The 22,589-nt window shown below is 40.1% G+C and overlaps 1 protein-coding gene across 1 annotated transcript in view; it reads right to left on the bottom strand.

Annotated features, from left to right (window-relative positions):
• The window catches only part of LOC140738657 (laminin subunit beta-4-like), a 139,271-nt gene that overhangs the window by 6,670 nt on the left and 110,012 nt on the right, over positions 1-22,589 (bottom strand). Inside the window, exons 27-32 of the mRNA XM_073066277.1 lie at positions 18,690-18,845; positions 14,329-14,530; positions 9,817-10,020; positions 9,125-9,269; positions 7,466-7,673; positions 1,398-1,536 (exon numbers count right to left, since the gene is read on the bottom strand). Of these exons, the coding sequence (XP_072922378.1) occupies positions 1,398-1,536; positions 7,466-7,673; positions 9,125-9,269; positions 9,817-10,020; positions 14,329-14,530; positions 18,690-18,845 (1,054 nt within the window). The remainder of the gene's footprint in view (positions 1-1,397; positions 1,537-7,465; positions 7,674-9,124; positions 9,270-9,816; positions 10,021-14,328; positions 14,531-18,689; positions 18,846-22,589) is intronic.

Genomic DNA, 22,589 nt, shown 5'->3' with positions numbered 1-22,589 from the left:
ATATATAACAATGTTTTAAACGCAATAAAAAATTGTTACATTGCACTTACAATTAGCAAACCAGTAGGATTTCCCTGAAATCTATACAGAGTTTTTATAAACAGTGTGAAAAATATTGACCTAGAGATTGTGAGATTTTTTGACAGCCTTTAATCCTTATCCATGCTTACAAAGATATACAGTCATCTATATATCTCCAGAAATTGCATCCATCAAAGATGGTGCCATTGTGTAGCTATGAATCCCAAATATAAAATTAATCCCTTAAATAGTAAAATAGAATTGAAAGCTATGACCTATGTTTGATTTTGAGAAACTTGTGTAATGCCCTGGGAAAGATTTTCCTGCTAATGTAAAGGTTGTTCTGTTGCAGCAGTGTTTGGGTTATGACTAGAGATAACGGGGGCTTTGGAATGTGCGCCGTCCAATGAAGGGAGTGTTTTTTTCTGGTTGTGTGCCTGAGAGCGGGTTGTTCATGTTCTTTTGTTCAGTGGAAGATGGAGAGAGAAGATGCTAGAATGGAGAGTCGTAGACTGCAGGATGGAGTGGACTGGGAATGGGTCGATGCCTCCCGAGGGAAATCGATGAAGGACTAACAGACGGGAAACCATGAGCTTCGACGTGCGCATTAGACTGTTTCATTAAAATGGGCACTTTTCTTTTTGTTTCTTTACTAACTGTCTAGTCAAAATAAGAATTATAAAGCTAAATCGTTTAATTGCAAATGGTGTTCTGTTTTTTATTTCGTGGTACTGAATTGTAACAGGGGAATACATCAGGCAGCATCCACACAAACAAGAGATTTTGCACCTCAGATTTCACACATTTAGCAGGGCCAGAGACTGTCTTCCCTAGACTAACGCTGCCGGCCGAACCTAAGGGTTCACTGGGAAAATATACATGTAAAGTATCATTGTTGGGATTCAACATTGATCAAAATGTCATTTGGATTTTTTGGGAATGCCAGAGTTCCCTGTAAAGCAAATGGTTCCGGGACATCTCCATCCAAGGTAAACCTCTTGATTTGATAAGAGAAGGAAAATCTATAGTTTAATATCGTACATTACGGTCAATACATTCTAAACATTTCTTGAAACATAAATAAATAAAATAATCTTTTTGTGAATATCTGGTTTTAAATATTGGAAATTAAAATTTATTCAGGATTAGTATCCTTCCAATTCAATCCAGTTTCAGGAACAGCTTCTTACCAGATTTCTGAATGGACAATGAACCCATGAACACTACTTCAGCATTTTTTCTCTCTTTTTGATTAATTTATACACTTATTGTAACTTACAGTTTTTTATTACGTATTACAATGTACTGTAGCCGCAAGCAACACATTTTATGACATACGCTAGTGATATTAAATGCAATTCTGATTCTGAAGTTACCTGTGAAATTTTTGTTTTTGCACTATTTAGATCCCTTGTGATTATATTCACTGTTCCTGTAACAGTTCGTTGTACTTCTTTTATCTTGTCCAGTTCTTTCTGCAGTTCTTTTGTGCTTGGAATCTCTTGAGCTCTTTTCCTACGAATACACACATAACATTTACTATCTGTGTACAAGAAAAGATCAAAATGGAGTCAGAGAGCATAGAAGCAGGCCCTTCAGTCCACCAAGTTTGTGCCAAACCTCAGTCATCCATTTAAGCTAATCCTGCATTTTTCTATTTTTTGTTCTTTCCATGTTCTCATTAACTCCCCCCTATGTTCTACCTACCCACTAGGGTAAATCAGAGTGGATAATTAACCTCTCAGCCTGCATGGTTTGGGGATGTGGGAGGAAGTCCACATGTCACAGGGAGAACATGCAAACTCCATGGCATTGGTGCTGCTCTCTAGTGGAGTATAAACTGCATTGCATCTGACTGAGGTTTGCTCTTGCCAACAGAGTCATGGACTCGGAATAGGGCTATATTACTTTTTTATGTGATTATATGTCGACTACTATCCTATACGTATAACATGTTCATTGTGCTGTGTATCCCTGTTGGTACTGTGCTTTGCACCTTGGCCCTGAGGACACTGTTTTGATTGGGTGTATTTATGGGTATTCATGTATAGTTGAACTATATGAACGGGACCCAAGGTCAGGAATGAACCCAGTTCTCTGCACTGTGAGACTGTAGCTCACAGTAACACTGGGCTGGCCAGAACAATACAGTAAGGCAGTCAGATTCTTAACTGCTGATAACAATGCTAGACTGGATCTTTTATAGAGAAGGAGTTTTAACAATGAGCTTCAGTTAGATGGTGAGCACATTGTATATCACTGACCATTTGGGTATCAGTCTTTAGGAATTGCTGTCATTTATTTGATACATTGGATGTGTGGCTGGCAACTTGCGAAGGCAGGCTGTGCAGAGCCAGGTATGGGGAATTTAATATTGGATCTGAGGAATGATAGATACATATAAAGGCTGCTAAAAATTATCGTATGTTCCAGCTTTTTCAGAGGTTATTTGAGCAATAAAGATGATTATAAATAAATCTCAGTTGTGTATTTCCATTCCTACAGTGAGGGTCTCTGTTATTTACTAAGCTCAGTGTCACAAATACCATTGTGTTTTGTCATTACCTATAGCCTTCTTCATTCTGTTTCTCACACATCTGAGTTTCACCTTGTAAAAACTGCAGCTTGTCATCGACTCTGCTTCCCAGTTCAGTTTTTCTCACAGAAAATTCTTCTTGGCTCATTGCACTGCACTTCTCCCATCCCTTTCGGCACTGCACTGGAACTAGGGCTTTGCTCTTGTTTCTGATTCTAATGACCGATTCTACCTTCATGCCAGACTGCATGGTGGCGCAGCTACACCCCTGCCACACAGCACCAGCCCCAGGATTCAATCCTGACCTCGGCTGATGTCTGAGTGGAGTTTGCATGCTCTCCCTGTGATTACATGGGTTTCCTCTGGGGCTGTTCCTCCCCACATCCCAAAGACATGCAGTTGTGTGAGTGAGTGGTAAAATCTCAGGGTGGGTGGGGGGAGGGTTGATATGCAAGTGGGAGAATGAAAAATGTGATTAATGTAGGATTATGTAAATTTACAATTTACATTCAACACAGACTTGCTAGGGTGAAGGGTTTGTTTCCCTAGTGTACAATATCTCTACATGACTCTACACTCATGACTCTCCAGACCCACCACCCAAGGCAGAATGTATCGCTTTCCTATCTTCTCCTTTTGGAGCTCCCTCATTTTTGCCTTTAAATGGGCAGGTAGTGTTGAGGAAGCAGGGTGTCCGAAGAAGCACGGATAGATTGGGAGGACATGCAAAGAAGTGGCAGATGGAATATATGGTAGGGAAGTGTGTAGTCGTGCACTTTGGTAGAAGGAACTAAAGTGTAGACTACTTTCTAAATGGGGAGAAAATTCAAAAGTCGGAGGTGCAAAATGACTTTGGAGTCCTTATGTTAAAGGTTAATTTGCAGGTTGAGTATGGTGTAAGGAAGGCAGATGCAGTGTTAGCATTCATTTCAAGAGGACTAGAATATAAGATCAAGGATGTAATGCTGAGGCTTTTTAAGACATTGGTCAGACCGCACTTGGAGTATTGTGAGTAGTTTTAGGTCCTTCATTTATGAAAAGATAGAACCATAGAACTCTACAGCACAGTACAGGCCCTTCAGCCCTCTATGTTGTGCTGACCCATATCATGCATAAAAAAAAGTACTAAACCCACACTAGCCCATAACCCTCCATTTTTCTTTCATTCATGTGCCTGTCCAAAAGGCTCTTAAATACCCCTAATGTTTTAGCCACCACCACCATCCCTGGCAAGTCATTCCAGGCACTCACAACTCTCGTGTAAAAAACTTACCCCTGATGTCTCCCTTAAACTTCTCTCCCTTAATTTTGTACATATGCCCTCTGGTGTTTGCTATTGGTGCCCTGGGAAACAGGCACTGACTATCCACCCTATCTATGCCTCTCATAATCTTGTAGACCTCTATCAAGTCCCCTCTCATTCTTCTACACTCCAAAGAGAAAAGTCCCAGCTCTGCTAACCTTGCTTCATACGACTTGTTCTCAAATCCAGGCAACATTCTGGTAAATCTCCTCTGCACCCTCTTCATAGCTTCCACATCCTTCCTATAATGAGGTAACCAGAACTGAACACAATACTCTAAGTGCGGTCTCACCAGAGATTTGTAGAGTTGCAACATGACCTCTCTACTCTTGAACTCAATCCCCCTGTTAATGAAGCCTAGCATCCCATAGGCCTTCTTAACTACCCTATCAACCTGTGCAGCGACCTTGAGGGATGTATGGATTTGAACCCCAAGGTCCCTTTGGGGTGTGTTGGCATTGGGGAGGGTCCAGAGGAAGCTCACGGGAATGATTCTGGGAACGAAAGGGTTAATGTCTGAGGAGCATTTGATGGTTCTGGGCCTGTAGAAGAATAAGAATGGATTTAGATAGGGCCTAGATAGAGTGGATGTGGAGATGATGTTTCCTATAGTGGAGGAGCATAGTTCCAGATGGCTCAACATCAGAATAGAGAGATGTCCATTTAGAACAGAGATGAGGCAGAATTTCTCCATGGATCCGCCCTTCTAAGTCATGTAAATATCTGCTTTGATGTTCAATGAGATCTCCTCTCATTCTTCTAAACTCTAGGTTATATAGGAGTGAGTACTCAATTTTTCCTCATACAACAAGCCTGCCATGCCTGGAAGTGGTTTTGAATATTTGCTGTACTTCCTGTGAGTAAGTGGACACAATACTCCAAGTGCAGACTCACCAAGACCCTTTACAATTGCAGGCACATGTGTTTTACACCTTAAATCATCACCGAATAAAAGCCAATGTACCATTTGTTTTCCTAATTGCATCTGGCTGTTTGCCTACAATGACTTGAGTTCAAGGCACCAAGGCATCTTTGAACATCAGCATTTACCAAATATCGTCACCAAATAAAAACGTTCTTCCCTTGCACATCAAAGTGAATGATCTCACATTTTTTCCACATCAGATTTTGTTTGAATCATTCAAACCCACTCACTTGACCTGTCTTCATCTCCTTGAAGCCTCTTCAATCTCTTTCACACTCACAATCCCACCTAGTATTATTTTTATCAGAAGTAAACTTGGAAATATGACTCCTGATGAAGGGTTTTGGCCCGAAACGTTGTCACTACCTCCTCCCATAGATGCTGTCTGGCCCAAAATGTCTGCCAGCATTTTGTGTTTTTAAATATGCCTTCCAGTCTGCTCAGCAAAACAAATGATGTAGATTGTGAACAGCAGGGGACCAGTACTGTCAACTGATAAAGGCTCTTCTCACTCTTTGCTTTCTGTTGGTAACCAATTCTCAATGAATACTCTTAAATCCAGAGACCACAGCCTTCTTGAACAACTCTTCTGTGACCTTCTGAAAATCTAAACGCACATGTTGGATCTTATTTGTTCCATGGGTTTCATCCCCAAAGACCTCTAATAGATTAGTCAAACACAAATTCCCTTTCATAAATCCAAGCTGACTTCTCAATCTTATTACTCTTTTTAAGATGATCTATTATGATATCATTAATGATAGATTCCAGGATTTTCCCTACTACATGTTTTATTATCTTGGGAATAGTTTGTAGAAATAGCATATTTTAGTAAGAACTTCAGATGCAGTATAATGTAGGCAGAGCAATTAAATAATCAGTGGACTCCAGTTAATTTGTCCATTGGTTAATCAGGATAGTCGCTAATTTGAACAACTCTTAAAGAACAAAAACTAATTGAGAAAATAGCCAAAATTCTCTTCATTTATTTGGGATACTATGCCACTTAATTGGGGTAGGAGACTGTTGTCAAACAGTTTCTAACTAGTGTCAGTCACGTGGACTTGTGTGGCCTTTAGGCACTACACCGTGCTTCAAGCAAAGTTTTTAAATAGTGTCGGTTGTTTATGTTCAAAAAGCAGTGATTTTTGACACTGATAGTTGGGAAGAAATAAGCAGTAAGATATTTCACAACTGTTTTGCTCACTGCGCTCTCAAATATTCAGGCTTGTAGATGCCAGAAATGGCTGGGAGTGAAAATGAAATTATTTTGCTACTTCAACAGTTAAGAACTACGATGAATTTGAAGGTTTCGACAACCATATTGTATATTACAATGGAAATGAAGATTCTGAGGAAGGAATCATCGATAGCCACATATGAAGGCAGTCCATTATCTACATTGGAGTCTGCGCTGATTTTGTTCATTTACAGTCAATCAAAAGAACACGGACACCGATTCCCCCGTCGATAACTATAACAGTTATATAGTAGCGTAGTAGTATTGATAGTGTTTTAATTTGTTCTATATTTCATTTAAGTACATAATTTGTTACTCAGTTAAATGGTAGTTTGTCTTTTTTATACCCTTTTAACAATTTCCATGAAATTCTAGCTAGTTGGGGTAGCCACAATTGGGCCAAAATGGACTGGTCTTGATGTGTCCCAATTAACTGGAATCCATTGTATTCAACCATTAAATTATGTAATAAAAACACTAGAAAGTAAGAGTAGGCTCTGTAGTCCCTTAGGGATGTTCTAGCATTCAAACTGATCATGTCTGATCTGTGCCAGAGATCAGCTCCTCATCTGTACCTGTTTTACAAAAGCTCTTAATTCCTAAATGTTTATTTTTAAACTGCAACGCCCTATCAATAAAGGCTAATATGTCACTTGCTTTATTAGTTATAAGCAGCACTCTATGCAAGCTTCTTCCTTGCTGAGAACAATTGGATCCTTCTGTACCCCATTGCATTCTTTCTCCATTTAGGTGATAGTCTACTTTTTACCAAAGCATATTACCTCACATTTCCAACATCAAATATCATTTGGCAAGTTATAACCTATTTATTCAACTTGTCTTGATGTTCTTTTATGATATCCTTAACTTAACTCAACTTACCCTATCATTGAAATGTTCCCACAGCCAATGGACTGACTTTCAAATACTCTTCATCTCAAGTTCTCGATAATTATTGCTTATTTATATATTATTAATATTTCTTTCATTTTGTATTTACACAGTTTGTTGTCTTCTGCACTCTGGTTGAACGCCCAAGTTGGGTAGTCTTTCATTGAGACTATTATGGTTATTATTCTATAGACTTGCCCACAAGAAAGCAATATCTGTTGCATATATGTACTTTGATAATAAATTTACTTTGAACTTTGATAGATAGTAGGGTTCAAATATCCTCTCTGCAGCATGCTCCCCTACCAATTTTTATGTAATCTGCAAACTAGAAAACCTGCTCCCACCGCCAAATTATTAGTATGAATAATAAGTAGTTCAGGGTCAAGAATGTATTATTTATATTCTGTCTTCACTGTGATATGTTTCTTAAATCCATGTTAATAACTTCCTCTTACACTATGAGCTCTTATCTTGTTTCCTCACTCATCAGATGTTTTACTAACAACCTTTTATGTGGCATCTTGTTGAATTGAGAAGGCAACATACTCAGCTTTCATTGCACGCTTCAAAAGTAACTTTGCTTCTTGAGAGCGGTTATTTAGCCTTTCCACTTCTTTATCAACATCTTTAATCTCAGAAAGAATGTCCTGAATTTGCTTTGTTTTGTTCTTCACTTCCTCAGGAGTAACGGGTAACTTGATGGAAAGGACATGGTTCACAACTGCTTCAAGATCCTCAGGAGAAACACCATCAGCTTCAGTTTGAGGAAAAAGCATAAAAATTGTGTTACCTTTGTGAAAGAACAAATAGCATATTTCATAAACAATCTGGGGCAGAATAAAGATCTTTGTGGAGTAAATTCATCCTGTCATTACTTTTACTAAATCAATAGTTTGGCAGAAATTGGGTTGGTGTGATTAGCTCAAAGTATTTAGCAATGTAGACACACAACATTTAACGAAAGTGATACAGAGCTGGAGAAGGGAAAGGATCATGGGACGGGAGGCCTCGGGAGAAAGAAAGGGGGAGGGGGGAGCACCAGAGGGAGATGGAAAACAGGAAGAGTGAACAAAGGGAAAGATGAAGCCACACTCAGGTTGGAGGAACAACACCTTATATACCGGCTGGGTAGCCTTCAATCTGATGGCATGAACATTGACTTCTCCAACTTCTGTTAATGCCCCTCCTCCCCTTCTTGCCCCATCCCTGACATATTTAGTTGTTTGGTTTTTTCTCTCTTTCTCTGCCCATCACTCTGCCTGTTCTCCATCTCCCTCTGGTACTCCCCCCCTCCTACCCCTTTCTTTCTCCCGAGGCCTCCCGTCCCATGATCCTTTCCCTTCTCCAGCTCTGTATCACTTTTGCCAATCACCTTTCCAGCTCTTAGCTTCATCCCACCCCCTCCGGTCCTCTCCTATCATTTCGCGTTTCCCCCTCCCCCCACTACTTTCAAATCTCTTAGTATCTTTCCTTTCAGTTAGTCCTGACAAAGGGTCTCGGCCCGAAACGTCGACAGCACTTCTCCCTATAGATGCTGCCTGGCCTGCTGTGTTCCACCAGCATTTTGTGTGTGTTGTTTGAATTTCCAGCATCTGCAGATTTCCTCATGTTTACACAACATTTAATTTAATTTCATCATTTCAGTACAATGAATTAAGCGTAAGTAATTACAAGGCAGCCTGTCTAAAAACAAGCTATTTGCAATTTTCCAAACAAGGTATTTGCACTACTTGGAGCAGAGCTTAAAAGTTTCCAAACTTCTCTCAAAGTAGTAAAGCAAGGAAGAGTAGAGTACCATTTCACCACAAAGCCATATCTTTTCACAATCAGATATAATATCCAAGAGAATCTGGATTTTTTTTCTCTCAGCCCCGCCCAAATAAAACTTATAAAACTCCAGCACAACAGCATCATCTAGTCAGTCAAAACCAGTTGCCTTTTATAGGATGGCATTTTAATGCTCCGGAATCATAATTTTATTTATTAATCAGAAATCCTTTGACTTTACTCTTCTTTGTCCTTTAAATTCAGCTTGTTTATTCTCATCAACTCAAACCCTCCAATTTTCCCACTATCTCTCTTTCCTTAATTGTTTGACTGTTTTCTGCAAAAAGTACTTAATGGTGGCAAGTTGTCTTGTGATACCAAAAGTGTCTTAACTAGATCTGTTTGGAAGGAGACCCAGTTGGGAAAGGGAGTAAGTACCTGTGAGAAACTCTTTCACTTTTCTGATGATGTCTTTAGTTTCTTGCTTTTCCCTTTCAAGTTCGTCCTTGGTTTTGCCTAACTTGCCTAATAACTTGGTCGCCTTCTCTTTAGTTTCTTGTGTTCTGTTTCTGATAGAATCAAGCTAGAAGGAAGAGAAAAGGAAAAGCACTTTACTAGTACACAAAATCAATGGTGTTTTCTGAGTTACTTGACAGAACAAATTGGATTAAATCGATTTCTTGAACTTCTGGTAATTGCCACCCACCCCCATCCCATCTCCTTTACCATTTCTCCTGTTTTACGCACACATTCTCTCCTTATCTGGCCGGCACCTCCCTCTGGTGCTCCGCCCTCTTCCCTATCTCCCATAGTCTTCTATTGTCTCCTTTCAGATTCCCCCTTCCCCAGCCCTTTATCTCTTTCAAGAATCAACTTCCCAGCTCTTTACTTCACCCCTCCCCCTCACCTATCACCTGCCACCTTGTACTTCTTCCTCCCCTCGCCCACCTACTCAGTCTGACTCCCGCTCCCTTCCTTTCCAGTCCTGATGAAGGGTCTCGGCCTGAAACGTCGACTGTTAACTCTTTCCCATGGATGCTGCTTAGCCTGCTGAGCTCCCCCAGCGTTTTGTGTGTGTTGCTTTGGATTAAGAGAGGCTTTTATCCAAATAAACTATAAAATTTAGATACCTTGCTTATTGTATTCAGCATTTTATTAAGGAGTTGGGTCATCTGATCACTTGTTCTTTCAGCGTTGTTTTTCGTAACACTTGCCATAAACAATAAATCATTACAGCCTTGGCCACCACATATTTTATTTCCAAAATCATCACGACATAAAGCTCCTCCACATGGATCTTTATCACAGGACAGGTTACCCTGAGCTCCACATATCTAGAGATTAATTAAAGCACACAAGATAGACCATGACAAACAAAGAGGACAGAAACTTGTTTCAGTTACTGGAAGCAAACAACAGAGGTGAGCAGGGAGCATTCTGTTTAATTCAGACAAAGTCTAGTAATGGTTAAACCAAGCAATGAACCAGATTTTGCAATCTGCCTAGCCAAAACAAATTGCTGACAGAAAAAATTTGTTAGCAGGCTCGATCATGTTCATTTTCTGCAATGAAAGCAATGTTCAAATTCAAATTAAAGTTCAAGTTTAATCATCTTTCAATCAACTATGAGTACAGCTGAATGAAACAGCATTTCTCTGGGGCCAAGATGCAAAACGTACACAGCACATTCAAAATAGTGAACAAAAATAATAATCATGTGAAAGAAAGCAAATATATATAGCCCAAGTCCCTGAGCAACATGTCCTGCAAATTCCACAGCTTGAGGCTTAGTCCTCACTACAACAGAGGCCACGCAGCTCCTCGCCATCTGTTGCACCACCAAACAAGGGAAACAGGACTGTGAAATCTTACATTATTAATGTCCACCAGGATCTTGCAATCTCAAGAGAAATGTCCGAGACAATCACCCACAGTTATACTGTACACCACCTTCATGCACCAATTCCGATGACTCCCTGTAGCAGGCAGCAACATGGTCTGCACAGTTAGTATTCATTTCCAGAGGGCTGGCAAGGATGTAATGCTGGGACATTAAAAGGCATTGGTCAGACCATACTTGGAGCTTTGGAGCTATCTGAGTGCAGGATGCATGATTACAGGACTGTGTTGAAGTTACAAACAAAAACCTTAAAAAGTGCCAGGAATGGTAAACTCGGTTTGAAATGCCTTCTAGACTGAGGAATGGATGAAATAAGTAAAGACAAGGCTAGAACTGTGTCTCAAGGTAATTCACAGCGGTGGGTTACTTTTGAAGTGTAAATCCTATTTTAAAGTTGACAGTGGTTCTATCAATTTGATTGATGCCAACATTATTTAGTGTTAGTCTTTTGCACCAATCCAAGCAGCTGTTAGCAGTCAGACATGCTCCTGTTCTGAATCTTGCAGATGGTGGTGAGGCTTTGAAGGTCAGGAGGTGAGCCACAAATACCAGGGTATTTGGATTCTATCATGCTCTGTTAATAACACTGCTGACAATAACATCTGTGTTGATAACCTGTGCAGTAAATATGGCCTTCCGCATAATCATTTTCTAAAATACCTGTGGATTCGCCACTTCGTCAACGAAAGGTTTCCCTCTTTTTCTGATCTACCACCTGCTATGTTGTGGGAAAAACTCACTCTTAGCTTTAATAATAAAGGGCTAATCTCTGTACTATACTCTCAGCTGATGTCTTTGGGAGTTCAAGATCTAAACAAAACTAGGACTAGGTAGGAGGATGACCTTGGTATGGATCTGGCTGATGAATATTGGGCAAAAGCATTGAATAGGGTTCATTCCTCGTCATCATGTGCTAGACTGGGGCTCATACAATTTAAAGTTTTACACAGGGTACATTTAAGTAAAGCCAGGCTTGCTGACATATATCCCGGGACAGGCGCTAGCTGTGACAGGTGCTCCTTCTCTCCGGCTGGTTTAGTGCATGCATTTTGGTCTTGTTCTTAGCTTGATGGCTATTGGGCACTGGTTTTTTAAATTATCAGTGAGGTTTTGGGGGTGACACTGAGACCTTGCCCGCTTATAGCTGTATTTGGTGTGGCAGATGATGTTCTGGGTTTAAATGCAAGCCAGTCAGATATCATTGCATTTACATCACTATTGGCCCGTAGGAGAACCTTGGTGGTCTGGAAATCTGCCACTCCCCCATCTGCTGCTGCTTGGTTAGAGGACGTAATGTTTTTTTCTGAAATTAGAAAAGATTAAATTCACTTTAAGGGGTTCTGTGAAAAAGTTTTATTCAAAATGGGGACCTTTCTTGTCATATTTTGGGAGTCTTAAGGAATTACCTACTAGTTGAGGGCATTTGATTGTACTTGGGAAGTTGCCTCCCTTTTAACAGGGTGGTTGATGAATTGTAATGTGAGTGTATTTTGGATCATGTGATATGTTGTGGATGTGTGTGGGCCTTCATCTTGAAGTAGTGTGGGGGTATGCTGTGAAATGTCTGTACTTGTATTAGTGAATTGTTGTATTGTAAATACATTGGCTGCCATGGTATGTTCGGGGAGGGCGGGTGAGGGGAGGTTTGTTTAGGGCTAAGATATAAGAGCAAAATGGAGGAAAATGTATTCTGTATTGTGACATTCCTTCAATCAAAATATATTAAAAAAATATAACACTGCTGACATGTCTGGTCCAGCTAAGAATTTTAGCAGGTCATGACTACTTGGCATTTGCGATTAAAGTATATACCTTGGTCTTTTAAACAGTAGGGTCTTAGTCAGTCTGACTGGTTTTGAGTTATTTAAGGAGTTAAGTATTACATAATAATAAGGGAGATTCATAGATTGAATTGTATGCAGGCAGTCTCACTTTATGGCAGGGTTCTGTTCCTGAGAATTATCCATAACTTGAATAGTTCGTAAGTTACAACAGTCTGTGAGAAGACTGTAGAAACAACAAACACAGAGCACCTGCCATTCTACCTCACTCCCAGCTCTGCATGACTGGACCTAGCTGCTGACCGTTGCGGCTCTGCAGGGTGAGGTAAGGGAGGGTGGTTTGCGAAGGAAGGTACATGGAACTGCCGTCTTCCCATCGTAGATAATCTGTCTGCACTGTCTGCACATCTGTTCCGCCTGTCTCCAAGTGTTCGATCGTATGTATAGGGCCTTCATTGAATACTTTGACCACTTATGAATAGGTTCTTTTGAGATTGTGGCTCATTTAAATACACTGACTGCAGGTAGACCAGGACCTCGGACTGTGATCATTATTTCATTACCACCAGTGTAGTTTCAAGTATTGCTCTAAAATCCTCAGAACAGATCAATCAGGACCTGTCCAATCATTTATTCAGAGCACAGATAATTTGACACTTGATGCGTAAAAGGGAGAATGGAACTGTGTCTGGGGTCTTGATTCATCTGTTTGAAGAAAACATGAATTACATTTGGAACTTTACAAAGTAGGTCAGGTCAAGGAATGAAATGTATAGACAAGTGTTTAAAAGAAGTTTCTTTGGAGATTATTTCCCATTTCACAATAAATCTGTGCAGAATAACTTAGAAAATGTCTAGTTCTTCTGTAGATCGAAACAAGAGTTCAGGTTTTGAATGGGACAGGCATTAAAAGGCTAGAAGTCCATTTAGTTGCCCAACTTTTAAGCAGAGTTGGAGTTAATCCTAAAATATAGAAATAAAACATCTTACTATGGTAGTGCAGCAATATACAGATTGAGAAATGTGATTTATTGACAAAACATATAAAGACAGATTAAGGAAGCCATCCAGCTTAACAGGCTCAGTCTGCTTTTGAAAGAGCTGTGCAGATTGCCTGATTCCCACATTCCCATGGCAAATATTTACTTTTCAACTATATTTCCAGCATCTGTTTGAGAGTTCCTCTGGAATTATCCTTCAAATCAGTGAGTTGTAGATCACACAATTTACTGTGTAATATTCTTTTCAGGTTCTTTACCCCATCTCTGATTGCCGAAAACAGATAATCCTTAAACAAGATATATTCCTGATCTCTGCAGCTCTAAGGAGAGGAAAACCAACGACTCTGGCCTTTTCTTACTACTGAAGTTCTTGTCCCTGGTACCATTCCACTAAATCACTTCTCACCATCACTAAGGCCTCTTCATACATTCTAAGCCACAGTACCCTGATTTCAGTGCAATTCCCTAGCCAGAATGTAACTCCCTTACTTGATTCAAGACCTCAACAGTTCATATTGCTCCTTAAAGCATTCTTAGCTTGTCCTGCTATCTTGAAACGCCTTCAAGTTTCTCTATGTTGGCATGTTATTTAAGATTATGTCATTAACTTCAGCCTCTCCTCATTCTTTGCCCCAAATGTAACACTTCCTCAGCATTTAATTTTACCTGCCTTGCTTCTGCTCAATATGCTTCTGCTAAAATTTGCAGATCTTTGAATAACGCAGCGTGTTTTCAATTGCTGAGTCTCTTTCAGGCCAATACTGGCAAAGTTTTGGACACTGAAGGAAAGAATGCAGGCAGAAGAGTGGACATGAAGTACTAATGAACAAGGCTCACGGAATTACGTAGTTTATTGTTCCTTTCCTTTACTTATAAGCTTGTGAGTCCTGTTCTGAACTGAAACCAATTGCTTAACCAGTCTACATTTCCATAAAATAGTTTAATAGATACAGAACTCACCAGTTTGTTTGCCTTTGTCAAATCCAAAAGTTCAGTTTTTTGCCTCAGTGCATTAAGTTCGTCGTTATAAATCAATAACGTATTGTTTAACAAGGCAGTTGCATCCTTTCTTGTAGATTCTGAGATACTCACTAATTCTGAAACATTTGCTTTCTGTTGAGAGTCTTTTGAAATTTGGTAGGACATTTTAATGTCTTCAAAGCTACCTGTTAACAGTAGTAAGTAATGACACAATTACCCCTTGAATATAATCTTTGATCACTATTGTAAAATAGAACTGAAGAAAGGTTAGCAACTCTTCCATCATTGGACTAAATTATCTTTATAAGCTATTAAAACTGATCTGCACAAATGCACCATGCATGAGATTATTTATTGTTTTCTTTGTGTTAATGTAGTATTTCATCATTACTTAATTGATTTTGAAAATATGTGATGCCAATAAAAATAGATTTGTTTTCACTCAATATACAATATCCCAATCAATTAGCTAGGTTTGAAGTGATTTCTGGCCTAGAGATGTATGTATTCTGTATTTTGTTAGCTTCATGAAGTCAGCAGAAGAGAAAATATCAAACAAAAGGAGACGATTCTTCCCCAAATAAAACAAACAGCTCAGGCAGTTTCCCAGTAAAGTTTATCACATTTAAGTTGGTTTCATGGGTGAGAATTTGTGAGCAGTCTGTGGGAGATCCATAAAGACCCATTTACCTGAGAAAGAAATAGAAGCCAATAAATCACCAGGGTTTCTTCAGTCTGAGCAGCAGAGCTGTTAAGAATACTGTAAATATGTCAAATATCCATCTGCGGTTAATTTTCAATGCAGTCTGCACAATGATAGTGACGCAGCATTTAGTCCTATCGGGATAGGTTCATCTTTGCAATCCACAGGAGCCACCTACAGCTCTACATCATCTAACCCACACTTCATCTTCTTTTCTGCTTGCATTCTTTATAAGTGGTTATTGCAATGAGGCTGTTGTAAATACAGCGTAGCTGCAAGTATGGTGCTGCGACCTAAATGAGGGTCCGGTTGGAGGAGAATATGATCACAGATGATAAATTCCACATCTGATGCCCAAACCACACGCCTGAATACTGATAATAATCTGCTGATGGAAGTGAGAAAAAAGGGCCAAATGTACAAGGTTTTCATTAACAAGACCAGTTTATGATTGCAGTTATTGTCCTCCAGATGGAATTTATATTTAATTTTGGAAACATACTGGTTTAGTTATTTTTCATGTCAGCCTTAACACATTATTGAGCTAAACTAAAAACGTGCTAGGATTGTGATGTATAAGTAAACCACGCCCATTGATTGCTGTCCAAGGTTTTCCATTGATCATGCTGTTCTTTGGATGGTCAAGTATCATGGCTGGAGGCAGTAGGCCTGAATTCAAAAAATTAAAGCCTGCCTGCACTGTTCAAAGGGACATGCATTTCAGCAGATGTTGTTGCTCTCTGGTGTTCTACCACAAGAACTGATCTGAGAAACTGTCAAGAATGGCCAGTCTCTGTGGTTTTTGAACATTGCATGAGAGATTTCAACAAAGGAGGTGGTAAGATGTCCTGTATATCAGGGGGTCTGTAGTCCCTCTAGGATGAATCCAAGGCAATAAGAGGTCAGTCTCCTCCTTTTGATTGAGGATGCCTCCCTTCCTCTCTGGTCCTCTGGGTTCTGAACCACTTAGTGAAGTCAGTTTGGGACTACAGACTCCGTCGGACGAGCAGAAGATGCCCGAAGGCACAGGTGTAGGATGGCCCTTTGTGAAAGGCATCTTAAGTCTATCCCTTAGGCTAGGAAAGTGCAGCTTAAATCTCATCCTCTGGCATAAAGCAGATCAATGTCAGATGTGAAGCCACCTTGACCAGAAGTCAACAGCATGCAGCCAGCCTCGCAGCACCTTTGGGGTGAAACTATGAGGGGCTTCGGTCAGGAAAGGGTATATAGAAGTTAGGCCTAAGTGAGTGGAAAAAGAATGATTAGCTGGTATTTCTGTTCAACTTGGCAAGCAATGATTTAAAGAAAATGATCCTAATGCATACTTTCTGTTAGTTTTATTTCTTCATTGATGCCAAGGTCATGATCAATAACAGAAGACTGGTAAGATTTGAGATTCTGTTTGAATGAGCATCTGAGTTTATGTTTATTTGTAGCAGAAGCAGGTCAGTTGGTCATTTGGTCTTTCTATAGCTGGAGGGACGTGATAAGCTGTTGAAGCGGTTAGGTTGCACAGTATACATCAAAATCATAAACTACAATTTTGTTCACCACGTCAATAATGCATTCTGTTCCATCGTGGAAGTCTCTCATAGTTCAATGGTTCCATTTAATATCAGAGAATGTATGTGGTATACAACCTGAAATTCTTACTCTTCACAGACATCCACAAAAACAGAAAACACCGAAGGATGAATGACAGAAAAACGGTAGCACCAACAGCAGTAAAGTGTCAACCTTCCCCCCTCCCATCCCCCCACTTGTTCCAGCAGGAAGCGGCAGCCCCCCCCCAGCACCCTCCAAGCAAGTAATAGCAAAGCCCCCCAAACCGACCAAGATCTGTCCATCAAAAACTATAGTCCAGCACTTCGACATGCCATCGGCTGTCTCTCTCACTAGGTTGCTACATGTCATTGGGCAATAGAGCCATGAGTATTGTCAGAAGATAGTACAGAGCAGAGATCATCTGATTTGTTAAGGTCTCTTAAAAGTTAATACCGCAAGGAAATATTACAGAATGAAGGCATCTCATCTGCTCCAGATACCTAGCATTGATCTGCACAGTACTGTATGGATGGTGAGTAAAGAGCTGGACAGTGAGAGGGCATAATGCCGGTTCTGATACATCTGAAGGATGACGTGGACACCTGAAAGTGAAGAGCGTGCAGCCAATGACACTTGGCACTGTGGGGAAGCAACATTTCTTGCGGAACCATGTCCTCAATGAGTCTGCTGTTGCCTGGGACGAAATAAGCCTTTCTTTTACAGGGAATGTCAGAGGCCTCTCTCATGTCACTGTAGGTGGAAAGCTAGAAGGTGCTATAAGCCCTTGCACGTGGAAGGATGCTGATGCTTATAGGAATGTGGCCATGGTGACCTTGGCAACTATTGCTTCACTGAGGTTTCTGGATTAGAGGAAACATATTTTAAGTTTAGATGACTCACACACCATTCTTCATCCCAGTTTAGGATGCAAAATTAGTCATTGAGCACCCTGAGCAGATGTGGCCTCTCAGTTTCCTCCCTCCCTTGTGCTGAGGCGGCTCAGGCGCGACCTTATAGACATTTATAAAATCATGAAGGACAGAGATAAGGTGGATGATCATAATTTTTTCCCCAGGGTAGGAAAGTCGAAAACATAGCTCGAACTGAGAGGGGGATGATTTAAAGGGAACCTGAGGGGCAATGTTTTCACACAGAGGCTAGGTTTAGTTGGAGTGTGCTACCAGAAGAAGTTCTGGAATGTTTAAAAGATCTGGCTTTTTTGAACCACCCTCAGCTGGTGCTCACACTCCCATCACATCGCCATCTCTGCTTCGATGTTTCCATTTGCTCATCAAAGCTCTTTCAGTCACAAGAAATCTAACCAATTATTAAGTTACAGCGCGGAATAGGCCCTTCCAGCCCTTCGAACCGCTCTGCCCAGCAACCTCCAGTTTAATCCTAGCCTAATCACGGGGCAATTTACAATGACCAGTTAATCTACCAATCAGTACGTCTTTGGACTGTGGGAGGAAACCAGAGCACCCGGAGGAAACCCATGTGGTCACAGGGAGAAGATACAAACTCATTACAGACAGCAGCGGGAATTGAACTTATTACAGTTTGTACTGTAAAGCATTGTGCTAACCACTACACTACCGAGCTGCCGCATGTCTTGTGACTATTACATATTGCTAATAGGAGCCATGCAGAAAACTGTGGTGGTTCTTGTATAACACTGATGGTCATCCTCTGAAGGACTCTAACACTGCTGTGGGAAGACTAGTTTTGTTCCCTGTTGTCAAAGAGTTAGAAAGAGATAATTAAAAATAATTAAATAAAATAAAACAATAAATTAATAATAAATAATCAAATAATTAATAATAAATTAATTTAAAAATTAAAACTCAAAATAATAATTAATTAATAAATCAATAATTTAATAATAAAGTAAATTAAAAATAAATTAAATAAAAATAATTAAAAGAGATAATTAAAGAGATAATTAGAAATAAAAGAGATAAGGTCTTTAAATGTCCAAATATCAAGCATAGCAATTACTTCGTGTGCTTTATCAAATACTTATACAATCATCATTCTGAACAATCGATTCAGCCCTTGCTTGATATAGATATCGGGTTAATATTTTTTCTACTTGCCATTCACATTCCTTATCGCTGGCTTCTGTTTCAAGCGATTCAATTCCTTATTGAGCTTGTCAACTTCCATATTAATATCGTCGATAACTCTGTTAAGCTCCTTCGTGTCTTTGGAAATATTCACATTTGGATCAATCTGCATTTGGATTTTCCTGCACAATATTGAAGTTGTGAGTGTATATAATCGAAACTCTATGAGTTCTGTGTTACATTTACATCATCAGATTGTGGTTGGTGTTTTGCCATTCTGTGTCCTTCTTTAGGGTTAAGTGGTTCTCCACCATGTTTATGCCCTACCATTAACCAAGGGGTCTGTGGACCCCAGGTTGAGAACCCCTGTTCTATAAATTTCTTTATATTCCTATTAAGACTGTTTCCAACCACCATACCACCACACCCTTATCCTGTTCATTCCTCCAAACATGTAGAAATTAGAGTTGTTATGATTAGAAATGATTAAATGTGCATTGGACAGTGATGAGATCTTCAACTGTTTTCTACCCTCCCCTTCCTTGTCTCCCCTAATCTGTCAGAAGGGCTGCCTGCAAAAGGCTCAAGGATGTTGTTACATATGGTTCTGGGGTTTTTTTTTATCTGAGGGTTTCTGTGCACTTTGCAATAGGTAAAATCCCTTCAATGCTAATAAAAAAATAATTTCAGGTCAAATTTGGAGTTAGAGCTCGAAGTACAGCTGTGAGCTAGGCAGTGGAGCTCCGCCAATAAGACTTGGCCTTAAGTGTTTGTGAAACTTAATGGTGTTTGTATTGAGAGATACCAGAAGTTCCACTTGGAGCATTACCAATAAAATCTGGGCAGTGTTTCAATGAAAGAGAATTAATTTTTGAACATCAAGTACTGTAACTGATGAACACAAGAAAGTCTGCAGATGCTGGAAATCCAAAGCAACACACACAAGATGCTGGAGGGACTCAGCAGGTCAGGCAGCATCTATGGGAAGAATAGAAACAGCCGACATTTCAGGCCGAGACCCTTCCTCGGGACTGAGAAGGATGGCGGAAGGTGCCAGAATAAAAAGGTGAGGGGAGGAGAAGGGGGTTAGCTGGAAGGTGATAGGTGAAGCCAGGCGAGTGGGGAAGGTCAGGGGCTGGAGATGAAAAACCTGATAGGAGAAGAGAGTGGACAATAGGAGGAAAAGAAGGAGGTGGGGACTGAGGGGAAGTAATAGGAAGGTGAGAAGAAGTAAAAGGTCCAATTGAGGAAGGGGTGGGGGTTTGGGGTTTGTTTATCAGAAAGAGAAATCGAGATTCATGCCATCAGGTTGGAGGGTACCCAAGTGAGGTGAATATGCCAGGAGCAGGCCATTTTGAGGATGGTTCCATTGTGTGGAATTAGCCTCCAGGTTATACAATCATTGCACAGTCATGATGCAGCGTTATGTGCTGTGATTCACTGTTACATTTTAGCTCTCAGATGTTTACAGCTGGTTCTTAGCAGGTGTTCATATATGGTATTTGCATTCCACTGACAGAGAGTCTATCATATGGTCTGTCAAGCAGATGGTGTGGAAGTAAATTGGTCATATGTAGGGTGAAAATAACTCCTGTAAGCAATTATAATCAGTTTGTTCTTCATTAACTGTATCATAACATTTACCCATTCTAATTAAAACTTATGCACTTTAAAACTGAGGTTTAAAATGTGCTGGAATTCCATATGTTTCTAAAACAAAGTACTGCAGATGCTGGAATCTGAAATAAAGCTGGAACATGCTACAATTAATCTTCAAGTCAGGCAGCACTGTTGAGTGAGGAACAGATAAATGTCACTCTGCATTCAAATTAATTCACTCTGATGTTTAGATTGAGTTGAGAAAAATGCAGAGAACTGTTTTCCATCTGAGGAATAAATAGCATTTAAGATTTATTTTCCATGGTCCTTTCTCAGATGTTAGCCTTAAAGAGTGTAAGTAAAATCATTACATGACACAAAACATAGAACTGAACCGCACAGGAACAATCCCTCCGGCCCAGCAGGTCATGTTGTTAGTCTTATTCCCAAATCTTATTGGCAGAGCTCCACTGGCCTGTGTCCCAGCTGCCTGTGCATGGTCTATATCCCTCCATTTCCTGTCTGTCCATATTCCTATCTAAATGCCTCTTAAATGTTTCTGTCATATCTACTTCCACCACCACCTCCAGCAGCACATTGTAGGTACCTATCACTCTTTGTGTAAAAAAGAACTTGTCTTGTAAACCACTTCTACACCCTTTCCAGAGGTTCCACATTTTTCCAGTAATGTGGCCATGAAAACCAGACTTCCTAACTTTTACACTCAACATACCAACTGACGAAGGCAAGTATGCTGTATAATTTCTTTACCACTCTGTCTACTTGTTGCCACTTTCAGGAAGCTTTTGTTTTGCACTCCAAGATCCCTCTGTATATCAGTGTTCTTAGGAGCCCTGCCATTAACTGTGTGGTTTCTGCTTGCATTTGACCTGCCAAAGTGCAAAAGCTTACTTGTCCAGATTAAGTTCTGCCATTCCCTTGCCCACATTTCCAGTTGGTCTATGTCCTCTTGATAATCTTTCTCTCTGTCCAAAACCCTCCCTATTTTTGTCTGAAAACTTGACAAATCAGCCTACCTACATTTTCATTCAAATCGTTTATCCTCTCAAACAACAGCGGTCCCAGTATTGATCTTGGTGTGACACCATTGGTCACAGATCTCCAGCCAGAATAACACCCCTCCACCACTTTTCTCTGTCTTCTATGGCCAAGCCAGTTTTGAATCCAATCTGCCAATTCTCCATGGATTCCACGTACCTTAATCTTCTGGGTCTGTCTACGGTGAGGGATTTTGCTGAAAGCTTTACTATGTATTGGACATTCACTATCCTCAATCAGCTTCATTACTTCCTCTAAAACTTCAAATGAGTTTGAAAGACATGACTCCTCTACACATATCCCCAATATGTCCATGCTCTTCCAGGAGCAAATAGATTTTATGCAGGAATCTTCTCCAATAATTTCCCTACCTCTGACGTAAGGCTCACTGGCCTGTATTTTCATGGTTTGTCTCGACTGCCCTTCTTAAACAGAGGAACTCCAGTCCTCTGAGACCCCACCTGCGTCTAAAAAGAATTTAAAGATCTCTGTCAAAGCCCCAACAGTCTTCTCTTTAGTCTCTCTCAAAGACCTGAGGACTTATTCATGTTCTTCAAGAGTCCCAATATCTTCCCCTTCTTGATATTAACATGCCCTAGAATATCAGAATACTGTTCATGATTTTACAATCTTTAATGTCTTATTTCTTGCTGAATTCTAGGGTAGAGATTCTACAATTTTGCACATTGTACATTTATAGTTGTTTTATGGGCATATTTTTTCATCGAGCCATCTGTACTTGATGAAAAGTTTTCTCTTTGGAAAGATACAACAGACTTAAAGGCTAAAAGAACATAAAACATAAGATATAGGAGCAGAATTATCCCATTTGGCCCATCGAATCTGCTCTGCTATTCAATCATGACTGATTTATTTTTCTCAAACCCATTTTCCTGCACTCTCACCATAATCCTTGACCTCCTCACCAATCAACAATCCATCAGTCTCTGCCTTAATTGTACTTCTTCAACCCTCTCTGGCAAAGACTTGTTCAAAGGAATCACTATCCTTTGAATGTGTCTTGTGAATGTTGTCTTCATTCTTTTGAGAATTATTGATGCTGACCCTAAGTTTGTGGTTCCTAATAGGGATGCCCAGAAATTTATTTCGATCAAATTGGCATATCAATGTAGGACCCCTTCTTCCATCAAATAGGCTGCCGTGGCTGCATTCACTAGTCACTAGTGTTCTCCCAAACTCAGGATGAGGAAATTGATGGCTGGGGTTCTTGTACAATGGTTTTGGACCATTTTAGAAACAGATTTCCC

Source organism: Hemitrygon akajei, chromosome 14 (assembly GCF_048418815.1).
Source record: "Hemitrygon akajei chromosome 14, sHemAka1.3, whole genome shotgun sequence".
NCBI lineage: Eukaryota > Metazoa > Chordata > Chondrichthyes > Myliobatiformes > Dasyatidae > Hemitrygon > Hemitrygon akajei.
The sequence above is the reverse complement of the archived record's forward strand: the minus strand, read 5'-3'. Positions and strand labels throughout refer to the sequence as shown.